At 44.0% G+C, this 20,884-nt stretch overlaps 1 protein-coding gene across 1 annotated transcript; it reads right to left on the reverse strand.

Moving 5' to 3' along the window:
- Positions 1-16,894: 16,894 nt before the first annotated feature.
- On the reverse strand, positions 16,895-20,155 carry LOC145797968 (uncharacterized). Its single transcript, XM_082885409.1, has 3 exons — positions 19,861-20,155; positions 19,268-19,734; positions 16,895-18,313 (listed from the first exon to the last, which is right to left on the reverse strand). The coding sequence occupies exons 1-3, from the start codon at positions 20,153-20,155 to the stop codon at positions 16,895-16,897; spliced, it is 2,181 nt and encodes a 726-aa protein (XP_082741535.1).
- Between the last annotated feature and the right edge of the window lie 729 nt (positions 20,156-20,884).

Consider the following 20,884-nt stretch of genomic DNA (forward strand, 5'->3'; position numbering starts at 1 on the left):
CAATCTACACTATGGCTCGCGGCAATTGAAAACCCATGAGAGGAATTACCTTACTCACGACTTAGAGTTAGCAGCAGTGATTTTTGCCTTGAAATTTTGGAGGCACTATCTGTATGGTGACATATTCGAGGTGTTTTTTGATCACAAGAGTCTAAAGTATCTGTTTACACAGAAGGACTTGAATTTAAGACAGACGAGGTGGATGGAATTCATAGAGGATTATGATTTTGAGTTGAATTATCATCTACGAAAGGCTAATTTGTGGCCGATGCATTGAGTAGAAAGTCAATTAGTAATATAGCTTGTATCGCCATCCGGGAATGGGAAATGTTGGGTACTCTTGGTGAGTTTGACTTGCATCTTGGCGAGTCCATTAAATCTGCGGCCATGTTTTCCATAGTGGCACAACCTACATTTGTGAACCGGGTGTTAGAAACACAGAGGGGTGATCTCGAAGTGGAATCCCTCTAGGAGAAAATTTCCAATGGAAAAGTAGAAAGCGGCTTGAGTGCATACCCCAACCTAAGTGTGAGATACCGTGATCGTTTGTTCGTGCCGGAGGTTGCCGAGAGGAAGTACTCCGAGAGTTTCACCATTCACGCCTTGCGGTGCATCCGGGGAAGCACAAAGATGTATCATGACCTGAGTCACCAGTTTTGGTGGAGAGGTATGAAGAGGGATGTAGCCATGTTCGTATCAAAGAGCCTTACTTGCCAGCAAGTGAAGGCCGAACATCAGAGGCCAGCAGGTTTGTTGCAACCCTTGCCTATGGCCGAGTGGAAGTGGGAACATGTCACGATGGATTTTGTTATGGGCCTTCCGAGGACTCAACAGGGTAGTGATGCCATTTGGGTGGTAGTTGACCGGTTGACCAAGTCAGTGCATTTTATTCCTATGCGCGTAAGTGATTCGGTAGATTATCTTACGACCTGTACATTAGGGACATAGTGAAACTGCACGGGGTCCCTGTGACTGTCGTTTTAGATAGAGATCCGCGTTTTATAGTTCGGGTGTGGCAGAGCTTGCAGAGTGCCTTGGGCACTAGACTGACTTTTAGCACGGCTTACTATCCTCAGACTAACGGACAGTCCGAGCGTACTATTCAGATCCTTGAGGATATGCTTCGAGGCTATGTCCTTGACTTTAAGGGGTCGTGGGAGAGACACTTACCCTTAGTGGAGTTTGTGTACAATAACAACTTCCAATCGAGTATTGGCATGGCACCATTTGAGGCCTTGTATGGCCGGCCGTGTAGATCTCCAGTGTGTTGGGCCGAGGTGGGTGATGCACCTTTGTTGGGTCCAGAGTTGGTTCGGAAAACTACGAAGAAAGTTGCACTTATCTGTAAGAGATTGGTTACTGCCCAAAGTCGCCAAAAGAGTTATGCCGACCGTATGAAGAGACCTTTATCATTTGAGGTGGGAGACCATGTCTTTTTGAAGATATCACCTAGGCGGGGTCTTATGAGATTTGGGAAGAGTGGGAAGTTGTCCCTTCGATTTATTGGACCTTTTGAGATCCTTGAGCGGATCGGAGAGGCTTCTTATCGTTTGGCATTGCCACCATAACTTTCCAGAGTGCATGACGTATTTTATATTAGCATGCTTCAGAAATATGAGCCGGATCCATCGCACGTGTTGGATTGGACCGACTTGGAGTAGATGAGGATGCCTCGTATGAGGAGAGACCAGTGAGAGTCTTGGATAAATGGGACCAAGTCTTGCAAGGCAAGACAATTCCCTTGGTCAAAATATTGTGGAAACATCACGGGACCGAGGAAGCAATTTGGGAGTGTGAATTGGAAGTCCGAGAGAAATATTCGGACTTACTTGTTGATGTTTGAGCACATGTCGAGATTTTAATCTTGTTCACGAACTGTAAAGACATTGTATATGTTTTGAATTATGAGGACATTGTATATGTTAACTATGTTTCGAAAACGCAAGTTTAATATGAACATTGTATATGTTGTTTAAATTTTGGAAATGCGGATTTGTCATAAACATTGAATATGTTTTGGAAATATGAGGCATACGTATCGAAATTAGTTAAAATTTTGGGAGATACATATTGGTAATGTATGTTAAGATGTTTATGGTGGATTTGTTCCTTTGTGAAAGGATTGAATGACCGGTAAGTGGGTCATAGTGATGAGAATTGATTTGTAATCATAAGGGACCTTGGCTAAAACGGGGTATTAAAACACGATTTATAATTTCGGGGATGAAATTCCTTAAGGGGGGAGATTATAGTGATTCTGGTTTTGACCTGACCTATGTTGTATTCCGGACTTGGGTCTTGTGATTTTCCTCATTTTCCTCTTGAAATTTGAGTTTTGGAATGTCTTGGGCGTGTTTAGAACAGGTTCGTTACTAGTTGGTCTTGATAGTTGTTGCCCAAAATTTTGGTCTTTCGCTTGAGCGGGCCTTATTGTGGTCGAGTGGGGTTCGCAAACACTCAGTACTTGCACGTCTGCAAAATACTGGAGGGGTGTTTTCCACACTTGACTGGCATTTCCTACGCTCGAGCGGGTGGACGCTCGAGCAGCATTTCTTACTCTCGAGCAGGTTATCTGTTGTCTGCATAAATACTGGATGTGTGTATACTATGCTCGAGTGGACCATTTTTGTGCTCGAGCGGAACCAAACTTTATATCTAACGCTCGAGCGTCAAACTCTCCGCGCGAGCGGACTGTGCATATATCAGATCGCGAGAGTGACATTTTATATCACTTTTTCATTCCTCTCTCTCTAAAACTTTCCAAAAACCTAGATTGAGACTCTCTCTCTTTCTCTCTCTATATTTTGGCCTAGATCTAGTGGTCTCTACACGCTTGTGCTTTCATTAAAAAGTTGGAGCATCTCAAGATCTACTTTTTGAACCAAATAGAGTTGGATTTCGACATCTTTGAGGTTTCTTCACTTCTCCTTTGAGCTTCTACACTTGAGGTAGGGATATTCTACACTTTGTTATGAACTTTAACCTAGTTATTTGTTGTTATGGATGAATGGTGAGATTTGGGGGTTTTGGGAAGAAACCTAGGGTTGGGTTCAAGTTTCAAAGAGGGGTTTCAATGTGATGTTATATAATTGATCATGGGGTTTGGTTTTGAAGTTATCTTGTGTTAAAATAGTTGATTTTAACCTTTGGATCAATATTGGAAAAATGAGAAGTTTTGCCCTAATATATCTTGAATAATTATTTTGTAACAATAATGAAATTGGTATGAAAAATGTGAAATTGAGGAGATGTATGTATGAATGGTGTAGTTGGGTTTATTGAATCACTCGCCTATGGAAATTTGAGGAATTATCTGTTTTAAAGATTGTATATCTGTTTAGAAATATCTGTCTTGGGCTATCAGTGCAGGATAACTATGATTGTTGTAGAAATTGTATGAAGATTAGATGAATTGAAACTAATCATTTAAATTGAGTCATTGAATATGACAGTATGATAAGGCATTGAATATGCATAGTTGATAGTCATTGAATATGACGATGCTTTTAGATACATTGTATAAGTATGACGTTTTGGGAGGAGAAAGGGGATGTACTCCATGTTTTAGGAGGAGATAGGAGATGGACTTCATTGAAAATTAAGTTGGCCGAAGTGTCCAGGGTGAAAGTCTTGAAATCTTATGTATACATGGGTGTCTATGCCGCGGATGAAATTTCCGTAAAATGACAAGATTTGAAGTGTTTATGTGATAGTTATGTTGATTGAAAACCACTGAGTTGTAGACTCAGTTGGGTTAGTCAGAAAATTACAAACGTGGCCTATGAGTTGTTTTGAAATGAACTAACGTGGAATCAATGAATGGAAATGAATTGAGATGTGTACATCGGTACTGAATGGTCATGGAAAGAATGTACATTAATGTTTATCTGACACTTATATCTTAGTTAAACTTCATAGATTGTGCTGGACTGTCTCTGCTAGGCTCTGGCTCACCCTACTTGGGAAACCATTTTCAGGTACCGGTGACATGCTTCCTCCAAGGACGTAGCTTGGGAGGGCTTAGGAGCTGCAGGCTCTATTTTGTATTTTTTGTATTCAAGCCAAGGGCTTTATGAATGTACAGAGCTTATGACTCTCTTTTGTTATACCCAAGTAATATCTTGGAAAGATGTAAGCCCGTAGGGCATTTATTTTGTTGTCATTAATCGGTATTACATGTTATAGATTCAGGATGAACATTCATGAATGTATATTGCATGTATTATCTTTTGTAACACGAACTCTGATAAATGAAAGCATATCAATTCTATTATGATCACTTCTCTTATGAGTTGGATTTATTTATAATATTTTGGGGGCATTACAACTTGGTATCAAAGCGTACTAGGTTTGAATACTTTAGGTACGTGGGGAGTGGTTAGTACCACAATGGGTTTGTCTCGCTTGTTAGAGGCCTAAGTATGGATGATATGTGCGTATATGATAACATGCTTATGTGATTATATGGGTATGAGATTTAGTTCTTAAGATGTTGACTGGGTCTACGGGTTTTTGGAAATCCTATTAGAAGAGCACTTGATCACTATTGTTTCTAATTGGAACTCTAGCAACGCCGCAGGACGGTCATTATCTAAGAATGAAATTCGTATGTGTCTATGTGATTGTGTGCTTATATAGAGTGAGTTACTGTTGTCCACCGTAATAGGACGCGAGCGAACTAGCTTTGGCACATTTGTGAATGTGCTAATTTCTTTTGCTACCTCCATTAGGATGTCAAGATGTGGACGTGGTGGTGGTAGACGCGGTAGGCGTGGTAGGTGCAAGATGCCTATACAGGATGGAATTCCGGCACAGGAGGAGGGAGTTGGTCAAGCCAATGTGGCTGAACCGGTTGGTCAACAGGCCATGGGTGCTTTAGCCCGTGAAATGGCCGGAGCATTGCAGGAATCCATGGACATTCTCAGGGCTAAGAATCAAGTCCAGGCCCAAATAGCTAAAGCAGGGCCATCTTTCTTGAAGAGAGAGTTCTTCCGGTCGAATCCGGATGAGTTTTTGGGGGATCCCAAGGAGCCATTGAAAGCGGATGAGTGGCTAGAGCAGATGACGAGCATGTTTGAGATGCTTGGCATCGAAGACGAAAGTTTGAGAGTGACCTTGGCATCTTCCAGTTGAAGGGAGACACGGGTCAGTGGTGGAAGTATGCGCAGACGCGCATTGGAAGGACTTGGGAGTCGACGCCTTCAAGGACAAGCACTTACCGGCTACAGTAAAGAAGAAGTTGAGGGATCAATTCTCCAAGTTAGTGCAGCTCAATACACCAGTGGCTGAGTTTAAGGCCACCTTCACTAGTTTGTCGAGGTTTGCACCGGAGTTAGTGCCGACTGAGGAGCACTGGTGTTTGGAGTTCGAGAAACAGTTGAGGACCAGGCTCATGTTTAGAGTGGCCGGATCCATGATTAGGGAGTATGGGCTCCTTGTGGAGGCAACCGCCCACCTTGAGACCATCATGCATGCAGAGAAGGAAAGAATGAGGGGCTCCAGGAGGAGTCAGGATAACCAGGGGGATAGTAAGAGGCAGAGGGATCCCGACCCTCAACAATCCTAGGGAGCACAGTCGAGGTCTACCTTTCCTGTGCCGAGTTCGGGTTCTGAGAGAGGTTTTCAAATGTGGTCAGTTGGGCCACAAGTCTCTAGCTTGCCCACAGAGGGGAGGAGGGCAGCGAGCAGTATCGTCTTCGGCTTATTTTTAGGGCTAAGGACAAGGGAGGGGCCAGTCGGTCACTTATTATCAGTGTGGGCAGGCAGGGCATCTGAAGAGATTTTGCCCACAGTTGGGTGGCACGTCTGGTGCGTCTGGTTCAAGACAGACATAGAGTCACCAACAAACACAATCAGCACAGGCCTCGAGGGCCAATCAGGGAGCCTCTTTGGCTCAATCGGTGCAGCAGGCTTATGCTCCGAGAGGTGAGCAGGTAGATCAGAGGCCAACTGGGCGCGTGTATACTATCCCAGCTCCAGATCTTGTACCGTCTCCATTTGTAGTAAGAGGTACCTTCTTGTTTTGCAATTCTGTTGCTAATGTGTTGATTGATACGGGTGCATCTCATTCTTTTATCTCCTCTACATTTGCATTGGTTTTGGGGTTATAGTTGGCACAGTGAGCATCTCCTATTTGTGTAGAGTCACCTATTGGTGGTGAGGTTGTTCTGAAATAAGGGTGTTAGGGTTGTGACATAGAGGTCGCCGGTCGTCGACTTCTATTTGCATTTGTTTTGCTTGATATGACTAGTTTTGATGTTATCTTGGGTATGGACTAGTTATCATCATACCGGGCTGTTATAGATTGCTACTGTCAGAGGGTTACTGTGGTTTACAGGATGTGTTAATTTGGTCTCTGTTGTTTTGACTTTCTTATAAACTATAGGGACCAAATTGACACATCTTATAAATTATATGGACCAAATTAAAGCATCATTTCATTTTCCAACCATCAAACTTAACCGCCGTTATTTATTAGATTAATATGACACAATCCGTAAAATTAAGAAACAAAATTAATCAAATTGAAACAACGGGGACCAAAATGAAAAATTTGGTAAATTTTAGGAACCATTTACATAATTTACCCTATTATTTAATATGTATTGTTAGTATTACCTTGATATAAATAAGTAGTGGAATCTATTACATGAAAGTAGAAGTGCAAATAATTCTAACTTTTAGCTTAGCTTACTAAACAAACGAGTTTGAACTTGATTTTTAAATTTGTTTATTAATTGAGCTGAGTTTGAGTAATTGCAAGTTCGGCTCGATAAAGCTCATGAATATTCTTTAAAAAAAATAATATTTATTTTTAATAATATATTAAATAAATTTTCATAATTTATTTTATTTTTCTATTTGTGTTTGGTGTTTGATTAAATTTACATTGATAAAATTTAGGGACATTTACACACGAGTCTTAATTTAAGAACTTATACCTAATGTACGGGTCTGAAATATTCTCATTTCTCTGTACTCCTTGAACCCAAGCTTCACATAGCGTCGCTTAACCTGAAAACAGAAAGATGGTGAGCTTCCCGGTAGTGTGCTGCCGGATAAACCCTCTGATGATCAAGTCAACGCACTTGGAGAAGAAGAAAAAGAATGGAGAGAGCACTCAAGAGAGAGAGAGAGAGTTGGGAATTCCTCCAAATTTCTCACCTTATATGTCTGCACGCTCCTCCTTTTCAAGGCTGGCCATCCAGCCTCAGAGGTTGTGAGCGCACTACCTCTGCTGTCCTTCTCTGGACAAGCGACTGTGCTCCCCTCTACCTTTCTTCCCATGTAGAGACCAAACCTCCAAACAGTGTTTGTCGCACCGCCAAATGGTATTGACGCATACCAGGAATGGATTCCACCCTTTCTCTTCATTGGTCCACGTGGAGTGCTGGGCCGAGCCATTACTTGGTGAAACACAAGCATCACGATGGACAAACATAGCCGAGCAAAACCGAACCGGTCCATGAGAACAGCCTAGACACGGGCGCACCGTTCAATATCTCGGCCCCGCACACCGGTCTCATGAGTCATTTGTCCCCAGATCAGTCCAAACTGTCCATAGCTCGGCAACCATCTGGTTCCGCGTGGTCCTCACCCGACTAAATATCCGCAAGCCACCATATGCCTGGGCTATCTATAGCCTGGCCAATCGTAGTGGGTCAAAGCACTGTGTTAGTGCAGCTCGACCATGCACAATGTCTGGTCCCCACACGGGCCAACACCATAATCCATGCTATACGTATCTCGGCCCAACTGTTCGGCACAAATCTCCCTCTCAATTGCCCTTAATCACATCCGAGTTGAACATGGGTGGGATTATTCTCTCGACCATGCCATTTGTTTAGGCCGGCCGCTGAGACTTATGCCGGTTAGTCCGGCCGTTGAGACTCGTGCTGATTATCCTGTCTTTCGTCAATAAGCCGTACTGACAACCCATCACATCGATGCCATGTGGCTTTTCCCCATCAGTTCCGTGAATTCCACAGCTGTCCACATTATACCAAAGATTTGAAAAGTTGTCGCCTATTTGGTTTCCCCCCATATATACACACAAGAAGCCCAAAGACCCTCATCATTGTTCATCTCCCCTCTGCAAAAACCCTAAGCCTCAAACCTTCAAGCTTCTGCCACCGCTGTCGTCGCCGTCGTCGCTTCTTTTCGAGCCATTTTCAGCTTTTTCTGTCCTCACGAAGGCCACAGTAAGGGTCGTGGTCAACTGGGTCTTGACTTGGCATCCACACCCGTAAGTTTTTTCCACTTTCCTTTATATTCTCTATTGATGTTCTTCGTGTTCTTAATTCCCATTTGTTTTGGGACTATTGAAATATTGTCGATGCCCCTTTTATGGAATTAACATCTATGGAAATTAGGCTAAATTAAAACCCTAAGTATCGACGGGGTTTCCTTGCCTCTCATTTTCCTTGATTACTGTAGGTGATTCTAGATTTAGGATGAATACTGAAAACTCTGGGTAAAATCGATCAAAAACCCACTTTTAGATCTAATAATAGGATTTAGCCGAGCCAAAACTGGTTCGAGGTCCTCCCTTGAGGCTAAGACCAAGCTGTAAGCTCTGTACGAAGATCAAACCGAGATAGGAACCGAAATAGAGCACCACAACTGGCCAAACGCCCCAGGATCTCATACCGAGCTAAAGCACTTCCTCATAAGAGCCATGCAAGTTATGCCGCGCTAATACTTGGACTTATTTTTTAATAAAACAGAACAAACTAGGACTGACCAGACTCATTCAGCATTACTGTCCATGAGGCTCAAAGACCGAGCAAACAATCACCGGAGCCACCCAATTTTGACCAAGCTACAATCAAAATTACCCAACTAAATAAAATCGGGATAGATAGGGAAGTACCGGTTTATGGTTAGTTCACCTGGGTAATGGTCGAGTTCCATAGAGAATACAATATTCTAAACGACGTCCACTTGGAGCTGGCCAAGAAAGGAGACACTCCCTGGGGTGAACTAGGCAAATGCCCCTTCACAGTCGTGTCTATTGTGGAAGGTGGCTTATGCTTCCCTGTCCAACTCCTAGTCTGTGAATTTTTCAAGCAGACCAGGTTGTGCCCTACCCAAGTCTCCAACAGCACATACAAAACAATAAATGGTGTGGCCGCACTGAATAGGATACTCAGTCTGAATCTCGGCCTCACCGAGATATTCCACCAGCATACACTTGGCAAAAATAAATGAGGATTTTGCTGGCATCTCAAAGTTAGGAAAGGCCGAGCAAAACTTATTGAGGGTAACCCGGATAAAGAGACAAACGACAACGATTTCCTATGGGTGTTCGGTAATTAAGAGGACACTGAAGCGCCCATACCGGGCTAGTTCATAAGAAAAGACTTTGGGAGCGCTGGTGAGCACCACAGCATGTTTTTAATTCTGTAACTGTTCTTGTTTTTCCCGATCCAACCCTTGCTTTCTTTTTGCAGACTACAAACTCTTGGCGGACGATTACTCCCACGACAACCAAGAAGCTATAAGGGTTGCTTTGCAGCACTCGACCGAGGAGTGAGAGCTTAAAAAGTTGCTCAGTTATGAACTGAGTTACCGTTACAAGGCGCCGTGCAGGAGCAGGGTGACTGACTTCCTTCGTGTCCCTTCTCCAGAACCGGATCCAAACCTTCTGCCAATCAAACTTGTACCATTGATAGAAGAACAAGAAATGGCCAAAATCCAAGCCATAAAGTCTATGATCACGGAGGAGCCGAGCAACTCACAGTCGGCTGAAATAACAGGAGGCCAAACTTCTAGGCCTGCCGTGAAAGAAGGGCCCGTGCTAGCTCTTACCAGCGAGCAAGCTGCTGGTCGGTCGAAAAAAAGGCCAAGGCGGGAGCAAACTGAGCAGTGCCTTGTCGATGAAGATTCAGCTGAGCTACCATCGACTGAACAGGAAGAGCAGACTAAACAACCACTTTCTGGACAATCCACCCATTCCATTACCCCTCCAGTCTGGTCACCCGAGCTAAAATACAAGGGTCGAGCAGTGACGGTAGCAGACTCTGTTTACGCGGATAAGGACTATTCGCTCGGCTTCAACATGACCAAGGGTTTACTTCTCCCTACAGACATAAAGAAACATGAGGAACTATCCGATCTAAAAGTCCTTCGGTCGGCAGCAAAATCAATCGTTCTGGTAAGTGATCAAGCTATTGTACTTCAAGTTATTGATCAGCTTCTCATACTAACTTCTTCCTTACTGCAGGCCGCTGTAGACACCCCATTTTTTTATCATCCTCAAGACTTGGGCATCACCATTTGAACACTCGGTGATCATCCATGTTCATGTTCGTTTTGAGTTCCCGGAGGTCTCAGCTGTGCGCCTTGCCTCAGGATCTCTCAGCTCGGTTGTCTTGTGCTTGGTTGGACCAAACACTTGTTGGTTTTTGCTTTGGGAGGTAAGGAATGGCTTGTTGGCCGTCCCCACGCCTCACTGGCCATGGCTTGAGGCCATCGGCCGTGTATCATTGCCACCGGCCATTAGTGATGGCCGGTCGGCACTTTGTGAGGTCGACCAACCATTTAGTTGGCCAATGGCCTCCTTTTCTGGCCGGTACCACATTTTTGCCTCTTGCAGGCATAATGCATGCCAGCTGTGCCAGCTGGAATGCATGGACCCTCATCCCCATGCACGGGTGTGACTGTTTTGAACCTTTGACCCCTTTTGATCCAAACTTCTTCCCCCCTTTGCTCAAGCTTCTTGACCCCTTTAGGATAGCTTCTCTTGGAAGCTTAGCCTTTTCCATTGTCTATATAAGGAGACCTCTCTTCTCCATTTGAGAGGTTCAACAAAACCAGACCATATATGATATATATTTGATATATATCACTCTCTCTCTATATATCTCCCTCTCTCTCTTCATTTATATGTGTTTGAGGGCCTAAAAGTGTAGTTTGTTCTTAGTTTTGCACTAGAACACCTATTATTACACCATACTTCGACTTGGGAGGTGTTGAGAGGTTGTTCTTGGAGTTTTGAGCTGGTTTTGGTCGTGAGGAAGAGGCTGAGGTTGCTGTTCTTCAAGTATTCTTCAAGGGTAACACTATTTGCTTTATATTCCCCAATCTTGTACTAGTTTTTAACCCACTTTGCATGCTGTTTTAGACTTTGTGTATAACTTGAAAAATTCTTGTATTTGCATGCTTAAGATCTTTCATTGAGGTCATTTTGTTGTTTGGGGTCGACCTCCCCCTCTTAGGCCTTGTTTGGCCCTTTTTGTGCTCTCTTTGTTAAGCTTTAAATAATATTGTGTTTTGGTTTTCTCACCACTAAAATCCAGTGGATTTTCAGTACTGATGAAGAGGGTTTGAGGTCTTGCATAGGGGAGGGACACCCCTCTCCCTTTGTCTCTCTTTTGGTTACATTTTTGGCTCATAAGGGTAGCATGCATGCTTAGTTACTTTTGGCTTCATTTCAGAGGCTTTTTGGGTGTTATTGGGTCATATTACATCTCTATTTTGGTTGGATTTATACCCCTTTGCATACATGATATACTTGCTTTACATTCCTCCTCTTTGCCTAGAAATGCATCTTGCCTTTAAGACCATCATGCATGCATGTTCTTGCCTAACTTTGTGAAGTTCTTGGTCATATTTCATCATGCTTGAAGTCTATTAGGCACTGGTTTGATCATATTTTCCATGTTTGGTATAGCCTCTTTGCATTTTGGCTTGTGAGCCTTTAGTGTGTGAGTCATGAGCATGCTTGAGTTGGGTTGCTTTAGTGATTTGGAATCATTTCTCATGCCATTTCAGTCACTAATCCATGCTTGTATGCTTGCATTCATCATCCCTTTCATGCCTTGAAATGTTGTTCTTTTATGCCTTGAAATAGGTCTTGATGCATGCCTCTTGTTTTGTATCCCTCAGCTGCCATATCAGTGGGTTTTAGGGGTCCTTTTGGTATGCTAAAACTTTGTTTTGTACTGAAAAGTTCATGCCATGTTTGCTTGGGGTAGGTGTTGAGTAATGCCCTCTTTTGTGCCCTTGAATGCCTTCAATCTTACACCCATCCCCTGGCATGTTTTGGCATCATTCTTCGCATGCTTTTCAGAGTTTAACATGAGTATTTAATGTCCATGTATATCACCTTTGAGTGTTCTTGAGAGTAGCCTTCCATGTTTGGGTTTTTGGCTCATTGGTGTGCATGTTTGCATAAGCACTTGTCCATCATTTTTGGCACTTTTGGCCACTGTTTTGGGGTATGACTGAGGCCTCCCATTTCAGTTTAAGACCATCCTTGTATATAGTTGCATATTTAGCATGTTGCATGTTGCATTCCATTAGTTGCATGCTTGCATTATGTCTTGTTTGCATGCTTGCATATTGTTTAGTTAGTTGCATCACATAGTCTTGTTCCATGCTTGATATGTTCATGTTTAGCTTGCATGAATAGGTAGCATGGCATTGCATTAGGTGCATTACTTTGCATTGTACATGGCATACATCGCATTGCACTTTGCTTGGTTTGGGGTGTCAAACCAAGTATGAGGTTTGAGAAGTGTTCGTACTTGAAGTGACGAAACATGTTTCAATTCTCGATCGCCAATGCCTTTGATCTCAACATGATAGGGCATTGGCACTCATTTGTTTTGTTACATGCATTTACATTAATTGGCAAACTTGGTGTCTTAGGCCATCATGCATTGGAATGCGTGATTGGTGGCCCGAGTACCAAGGGTCACACTCCCACGAGTCCATAGCATGATTGGGAGAGTGGCCATGCATACATTGCTTTGAATTTCCTTGCCATGCACTGTCTGCCCTCTGCTGCTGTCAATAACAGGTTTCTGCAAGAAGAAATGGCCGGCCGGCCACATACAATGCCGACCGACCATCAATGTCCAGCCGGTGGTGTAACTTCTGGCCGATAAGCCCATCCCCATGGCCGGTGAACTTGAATTGTGGTCGGTGACACCCTAGAGCACTCAGAGGGTGATTCAAAATGGGTCTGGGGACTTTCAGAATTTTCAAAGGAGCAAGGCAATTTAAACAGAGGCAACAGTGGCATGGCACGGGTTTCTGGGCGGGGCGAGTCGAGCATGCATCATCCTAGCATTCCAAGGCGGGGCTGCGGCCATCCTCTTTCTGCATTTAATTTGTTAATTAAATAGAAGATATGTAATATTTAATTAGTTAGAAGGGTTAATTATTTATTTTTTTTGTAATATTTATTCGGACCCTCCGAGCGAGGGCAATTGTGTAATAAGTGTGCGTGAGTGTATATGTCTTCCAACCCCACGTCTTTCTTCCTTTTTATTTACTAGCTTTCAATGGTTAGTTCAGGGCATATTTCAATTAGCATACTTATGATAACATGTTTGCATACATTCATTCGTTTTGCATGCACCAGGCTCGGCACATCATACTAACTGCATTTGTATTTCAATCCCAAATTGAATACGTGTTAGCTGTAGCATTTCACAAGTCAGTTTAGAATAGCCGAGCCTATTGTAGTTGCATTCCTGCATGTGATACATTAGGCATTTTTGTATAAATAGGACCATGCATGGATTTCTAACATAGCTTTTGTTTTGGCTTGGAGTACTAGTCTTTTCGCTTTAGCATCCTTGCATGCGTGTGAGTGTTGCCATGACAGCATGCTTACCATGTGGCTAAATGCTTATGTGATATAACTGCCTAAATGCTTGTAGGTGAAGGTTGGATTGTTTGAGTTGGAACAACTCGTTGAAATTCATGTTTTAGCCTACTTGCGGGTAACAAATTTCAAACGTTTTCCAAACAAACGGATATGCAATGTTTTGTTCCAAATTAGACGATTTAGTCTATACTTTTGTATTGTGCGCATCACATAGTAAGATTAGCTAATTAATCGGAATAAGAACGCATAATGTTTTCAAAACAAGATATCATGGTTAGTAGAGGCCGATCTTCGGATCGAGCGAGAGGGGGTGCTCATAGCTGACCTTCCCCAATCGTACCCAAGTTCCCGAGCCGAGGCAACTTTGGTGATGACGGACACGTGGCCTTAGGCAAACGAGTTAGGGTTTCCTAAATTTCCCAAAATAAAATATTTAGGTGGCGACTCTATATCTGGCAAAGCAGTCCATGTTTGGCACTTCTTTTCTAAAAATCTGTTTTCCAAAACGATTTGCCGGATTTGGACTCTTTAGTTTAGATTAAGAACCGTGACGATTTGAGAGTCCGAACTGTAGTGAGCCCAATATGAACAGAACGGGACCCATCCTCTCGGGGCATTCGAGGACGTCTACAGCCGCATAGAAAAACTACTTGGCGCACAAACATATGATTTCTGTGTGGCAGAATCTGAGGGAGGCTATTGCTGATAACAAGGCCAAAATGGTCGAGTTGGAGAAGCTGAAGACTGCACATGAGGCAGTGTTAACCGAGCGGGATCTCCTAGCTGAGAAGTTGGCGAAGGTTGAGGAGGAGAAGGATAAGGCCGTGTAGGCCAAAAAGGAGAGATATCTAGCCGAGCTACGCAAGCTCCGTGTCGTCCACAGGGCAGAGCTTCAAAAAGAAGTGGACGACGCTGAAGATCGGGGATACGCCGAAGGGGAAAGGGTATACGGGCAGCAGGTGGCGGGCACAAAAGACATATTTTTTCAGTACGGCTGGAAAGCAACTGCGGAAAAACTCGGTCAGATGCCAGAGTCCGAGGTGTTCAATAACCCCCCGCCTGCTTTCATTCCTTCCTATATGTAAGCAAATGCTGCCACCGTGCAGCAGAAGTTGATAAAGGACGCTCAAGGGGCCAACGCAGTCGATAAGCTAACTCCACAACCAACCGACAAAACCCCACTGCTGGCCATATCAGAAGAGGCGGCGCCGAGCAACGAGCAGGAGCCTTCGATCGCCGAATGAGGAATGGACTCTGGCGCTAAAACCGTGTAGAATGTGGCAGAAGAGGTGGTGGGTAATCTGGAAGACGCCGTAGATATTGATTAGGGCGTAGCTAGGCTTATGTTTGTTTTTGATGTAGCCAGGCTATGAACCCCACTTTTGTAATCAAACTTTATTATGAATGAAACGTGAAGAACTTTTTGCTTGCCATGTATTTGAATTTTTGTTTGCCTTGTTGTTGTCATTTTCTTCGATTTGGTCGAGACATTTATCGTTTGGTTTCATAGCATCAGGCTAAACCTGCATGTAGTCGAGATAAAATATTCTCATTGCATTCTAAGCGTAATGATCTCTGTTAGGCCGAGCTGATTTCTTTTTAAATGCGCACAAATGCAAAATTTCTTTTCGAAATTGGGGAAGGATAGCAAAATCAGCTTGAGGATGAAATCACTTTAACGAGCGAAATCAGCTCGGTTTAATGAGAAAACTCATCTTGGTTTAAAATTTCGTTGAGCATAATACCACCAAAAAACTACTTGGCGAGCAAGGTTAGCTCGGTTTAATGAGCAAAAATTAGCTCGATGTAATGACCAAAATCAGCTCTACAATAGTGAGCAAAAATCAGCACGGTCAATTATGAACAAAAATAACTCGGTTCTGATACAAGTTGGGCAAAACACCAACTGTTTGAGCGGGCAAGCAAGGTCAGCTCCACTCTAGTACAAGTTGGGCAAAACACTAACTGTTTGGGTGAGCGAGCGAGGTCAGCTCGACTCTAATACAAGTTGGGCAAAACACCAACTGTTTGGGCAGGCGAGTGAGGTCAACTTGGTTTAATGAGCAAAATCAGCCCATAACCGAACAACCGCTTGTACAATAGGCAAAAGTCAACCCGATTTGGGTATTGCCCCTGGCACTCACAGTAGCTTAATATAATTGTAATACTCCCTTCGTCCCAAAATAATGGTCCCTTTTGGGGAATCTAACTTTTTTTGGTAGTACAATTATTGCATTTGAAAAAAGTTGATTTTCCAAAATTACCCTTTTGATAGTACATTTTTTGGGAATATCAATGTAATAATTGTACTTTTTATATTGTTTATTAATTTAAAAGAAGGGCAAAATAGGAAATTTATATTATTTTTGTACTTGATTTTTGAAGAGGGACTAATATTTTGGGACAATGAAAAATAAAATAAGGACTAATATTTTGGGATAGATGGAGTATATTTTTGTACAGAAACGCATAGCATAAGAGAAAGAATGGGCTATCTTCTATTACACATCATAGATTACACCCAATGCCAAAAGGCTAAGTTACAAAAAGCAAAGAAGTAGAAAAGGTTAGATTTCAAAAGTAAAATATCTTGAGGTTGGCCACATTCCATGGTCTAGTAATAGCTTTGCCATCTACGTCTTCCAGGTGGTATGCCCCCTTGCCTGCAAGGCTAGTTATCTTGTATGGCCCCTCCTAATTTGCTCCGAACTTGCCCTCTCCAGGGATCACTGTGTTGCCCATTACTTTCCTCAAGACCCAGTCTCTGACCTTGAATAGCCTAGGATGCACGGTTTTGTTGTATTTCTTGGAGAACTCTTGTTGGTGAGCGACTATGTGGATTAGTGCCCGTTTCCTTCTTTCTTCAGCTAGGTCAAGTTCCAAGGCTACAGCTTCATTGTTTAAGTTTGGTTCAAAACTTTCAGATCGAATGGTTGGCATGTCGATTTCCAATGGTATGATTGCCTCCATGTCGTAAGCCAAGGCAAGCGGAGTTTCCCCGGTTGAGCGTCTTGGTGTAGTGCGGTATGCCCAGAGCACATTGTGGAGCTCCTCAGTCCACCTCCCTTTGGCCTTCTCCAGTCACTTCTTCAGCCCATCCAAGATGGTTTTGTTTGAGGCTTCGGCTTGACCATTTGATTAAGGGTTTACCGGTGTAGAGTTGTAAAATTCAATCTTTAACTCTTCACAAAACCCGCGAAGGAGTTTCCTGTCGAACTGAGTGCCATTATCTGAAATGAGGGCTTTTGGGATGTTGAAGCGAGTGATGACATTCTACCAGACAAACTTCTTTACATCATTTTCCTTGATGGTGGCCAACGGCTCTACCTCTACCCATTTAGTGAAGTAGTCCGTAGCTGTGGTGAAAAATTTGCGGTTGCCCGGAGCGGTTGGAAGCGGTCCTACAATGTCTAGCCCCCAAAGCGCAAATGGCCAAGGACTTGTAAAGGGGAGTAACTCTTTGGCCGGCTGGTGGATTTGGTGAGCGAATTTTTGACATTTTTCGCATTTGTGAACATATTTCTGCGCATCAGCCCACATGCACAGCCACCAATAACCCTGGGAAATTGCTCGATAAGCCAAAGATCTACTCTCAATATGGCTTCCGCAGATGCCTTCATGAATCTCAAAGAGGAAAGCTTCAACCTTGTTGGGTTGGACACACTTCAGGTATGGCCTAGTGAAAGATTTCTTGTACAAAGCGCCAGATGGAGAGAGCCAAAACTGCTCTAACTTAGCCTTGATCTTGTTGGCCTCCTTCTTTTCAGAGGGTAAAATTCGATCCTTCAAAAAGGTGATGATTGGATCCATCCAGAACAGTCCCAAGTCGGCGCAGAGTACTTCAGGCACCTCCGGTTCCTCAATGCTCAGTCGGGGTAAGAATTCTATCATCAAAGGATTGGCAAAAGTCGTTTGCATAGATGCTAGGCTGGCCAATTCGTCGGCTTCAACGTTTTCTTCACGGTTAATTTGTTCCATTCTTATCACGATAAACTTTTTGATCTCTGCGCGTACTAGCGCTTGATACTTAGCCATCCTTTCATCCCTCACCTCATATTCCCCAGAGACCTGATTGACTACCAGCTTGGAGTCACTGAACACCATAAGTGCTGATGCCTTCATTCTTAAAGCACTTTTCAATCCGGTGAGGAGAGCTTCATATTCCGCCTTATTGTTGGATGTTGGGAAACCAAGTGTGATCACATGCTCAATTATCAGACCATCTAGGGATGTCAACACGACCCCTAGACCGGTGCCATGTCTATTGGAGGCCCCATCGACGAAGAGCTTCCACATCTCGCCAATGAACAACTTCCAGCAGTCGGAGGAATTTTGAGAGTTCCTCAACTCCAAGGTATTGGTTGGCTCTGTCTGATTCTTTCCTACACCTCCATCGAGCTTGTATTTCGGTAAATTGGCTGGTTCTTCCATTTCTTGCTCGGCTTTATCTTGTCGTTCTGCTACTTGTTGTCCACCACTTATTCTTGCTATTGGAGCCGTGGGCTGCGCCAAGTCCACGCTAGCCAAATCGACAGGGCAAACAGGGTGTGTTCTAGGGCCTAATTCTGCCACGAAGTCGACAAGGGCTTGAGCTTTGATAGTAGTGCACGGCTGGAACTTGATGTTGTATTGTCCCAATTCTATGGCCCACTTCAAAATTCTGCCGGTGAAGTCCGCCTTCTCAAAGAGCACCTTGAGCGGAAATTCTATTAGCACTATTAGTATGTGGGCATGAAAATAGTGCACCAACTTTCTGAAGGCCATCATGAAAGCCAGAGCCAATTTTTCAAGTGGCAGATATCTCGATTCAGCTAGGAGCAGTGTCTTGCTAACATAAAAAATAGGGAGGTGCTAGATTCCCTCAGCACGGACGAAGACCGCGCTTACTGCGTGTTGAGAAACTGCCAAGTACAGATACAGCTATTCGCGCCGGTCGTGGTGTGACTAGGATTAGGGTCGAGGAGAGGTATACTTTTAGATCCTCCAGTGCGCAGTCGCACTCATCGTCCCAAAAAAACTTGGCTTTCAAAGTCTTGAAAAAGGGCCTACAACGATCTGAAGACCGACTGATAAATCTGTTCAGCGCGGCTACCATTCCGGTGAGATGTTGCACGTCCTTTGTGGAGTTTGGCCTCTCCAGTTCTTCTATTGCCTTGATTTGCGAAGGGTCGTCTTTGATTCCTCAGTAGGTGACCAAAAAGCCTAGAAATTTTCTGGTTCCCACTCCGAACGCACACTTAGAGGCATTTAAAAGCAGCTTGTGATGTTTGAGTACAGCAAACATTTTTGCTAGGTCGGCCAGATGTTGAGACTTGTCTTTGCTCTTCACCACTATGTCGTCAATGTAAACCTCCATAGTGTGGCCAAGAAGGGGAGCGAACATTTTGGTTACCATCCTCTGAAAAGTTGCCCCGGCATTTTTGAGACCGAACAGCATGACCTTGTAGCAATACAAGCCCCTTGGAGTGGTGAATGAAGTGATCTCTCAGTCTGGTTTGTACATGGCAATCTGGTGGTAGCCGTGATATGTGTCTAGGAAGCTAAACCTTTGATGGCCAGCGGTTAAATCCACCAGCTGGTCGATTCTTGGGAGGGGAAGCTATCCTTTGGGCAGGCACGGTTGACTGTCTTATAATCGACGCACACCTGCCATTTACCATTCTTCTTCGGCACTACCACTGTGTTAGAGATCCATCTGGGGTATTGCACTTCTTCTATCGCCCCAGCTTCCAGCAAGTTTTTGACCTCCTCTGCCATTACCTCGGCATGGTGCAAAGCCGAGCGCCGCATTTTCTGTATGACCGGTCGTGCATTCGAAAAGACATTCAATTGGTGACAAATGAAGCTAGGGTCGACACTAGGCATATCGTAAGGCGTCCACGCAAAGACCTCAATATTGGAAACCAAAAAGTTGACATAATCGAGCCACTCGACGCTGGACAAAGATGATTCCAAAAGAAAGAACTTATTTGGATTGTTCTCATAAACGCGCACTTCCACCAAATCTTCAACCGATTTCTCTTCGGCTTTTCTTCCCATATCTTTCAGGACTTCCTTTCCTTCTAGACCTTCTATCATTTGGATAAAGCCTTTGGTGGCCTGGCTACCATTCACTGCGACAAAGCATTGTTTTGCCATCACTTGGTCTCCCCAAACCTCTTCGACTTACCCGGCTAGTGTAGGAAAGTGCATGACTTGGTGATAAGTGGACACTACTGCTTGCATGGCGTGCAACTAACCTATCGCCAAGATCAAGTTGTAGGTTGATGGCACCTTCAGCACCCAAAATTTCACCTGCTTCGTGACTGATCCAGCCTTGACCGGCAATATGATTTTTCCGATCGGCCATTCTGGTTGAGAGTTGAAGCCGACCAAGGGAGATGTTGCTGGAGCCAGGTCTTTGTCCTCCAACTTCATTTGCTTGAACGCATCGTAGTACATGATCTCGACCGAACTCCACCGGTCAATCAGTATTCTTTTGATATCGAAGTCCTTGACGCGAAGAGTCACAACTAGGGCATCATTATGAGGCATTTACATTCTTTCTAAGTCCTTGCTTGAAAAAGCCAAGACGTTTTTTATCTCGGTCTTTCCTTTCTTCACGGTAGGTTGAACAGAGAGCACTTCCCTCATGTGCTCAGCCTTCTTGATCATCACCCTCAGCTCGCAAACCCGCGCTAGTTCGATGATGCCGTGAATGACATTGATTACGCCTTGGGGTGCCACGTCCAGGATGGTGAGGCCATTTGGCTCTGCCTGCCCTTGTGGAGAGGCCCTCATACCCCCGTCTATATACTAGTCCAGATGCCCAGCCGCCACCAGCTCCTCCAAGTGTTGTTTGAGTGGCACACAGTCCTTTATTCGGTGTCCCCTTTCTTCATGGAAGGTGCAGCGATACCTCGAATTGAAGCCCCTCTACGTGTCTCCCAATTTGGCCGGCCAACGCACGTGTGGCTCACCTCGGATTTCACTTAGGATGCGGTAAATTGGGATCCTAAAGACAATGGGGATGTCGGTTCGTGCTTTCAACTTCCTCTTGGCATCTTCCTCTTCGATGTAAGGAGCGTTAACTCGATCGTTTTTGTGGCTTTTGTTTCTATCATTACGATTTGAACCGTGATGTTGGTCTCTAACTCAGCCATTAGGGCGGTTGTCCTCCTACCCCATCGAGTGAACCTTCCCAGCCACCCTTCTATCCACCACAACCGGATTTGCCTTCTCGGTTGCGGTGGTGGTGGCAGTATCATCCTCTACTCGGATATG

Source organism: Camellia sinensis, chromosome 8, assembly GCF_055761805.1.
Source record: "Camellia sinensis isolate YWXY chromosome 8, ASM5576180v1, whole genome shotgun sequence".
Classification (NCBI taxonomy): Eukaryota; Viridiplantae; Streptophyta; class Magnoliopsida; order Ericales; family Theaceae; genus Camellia; species Camellia sinensis.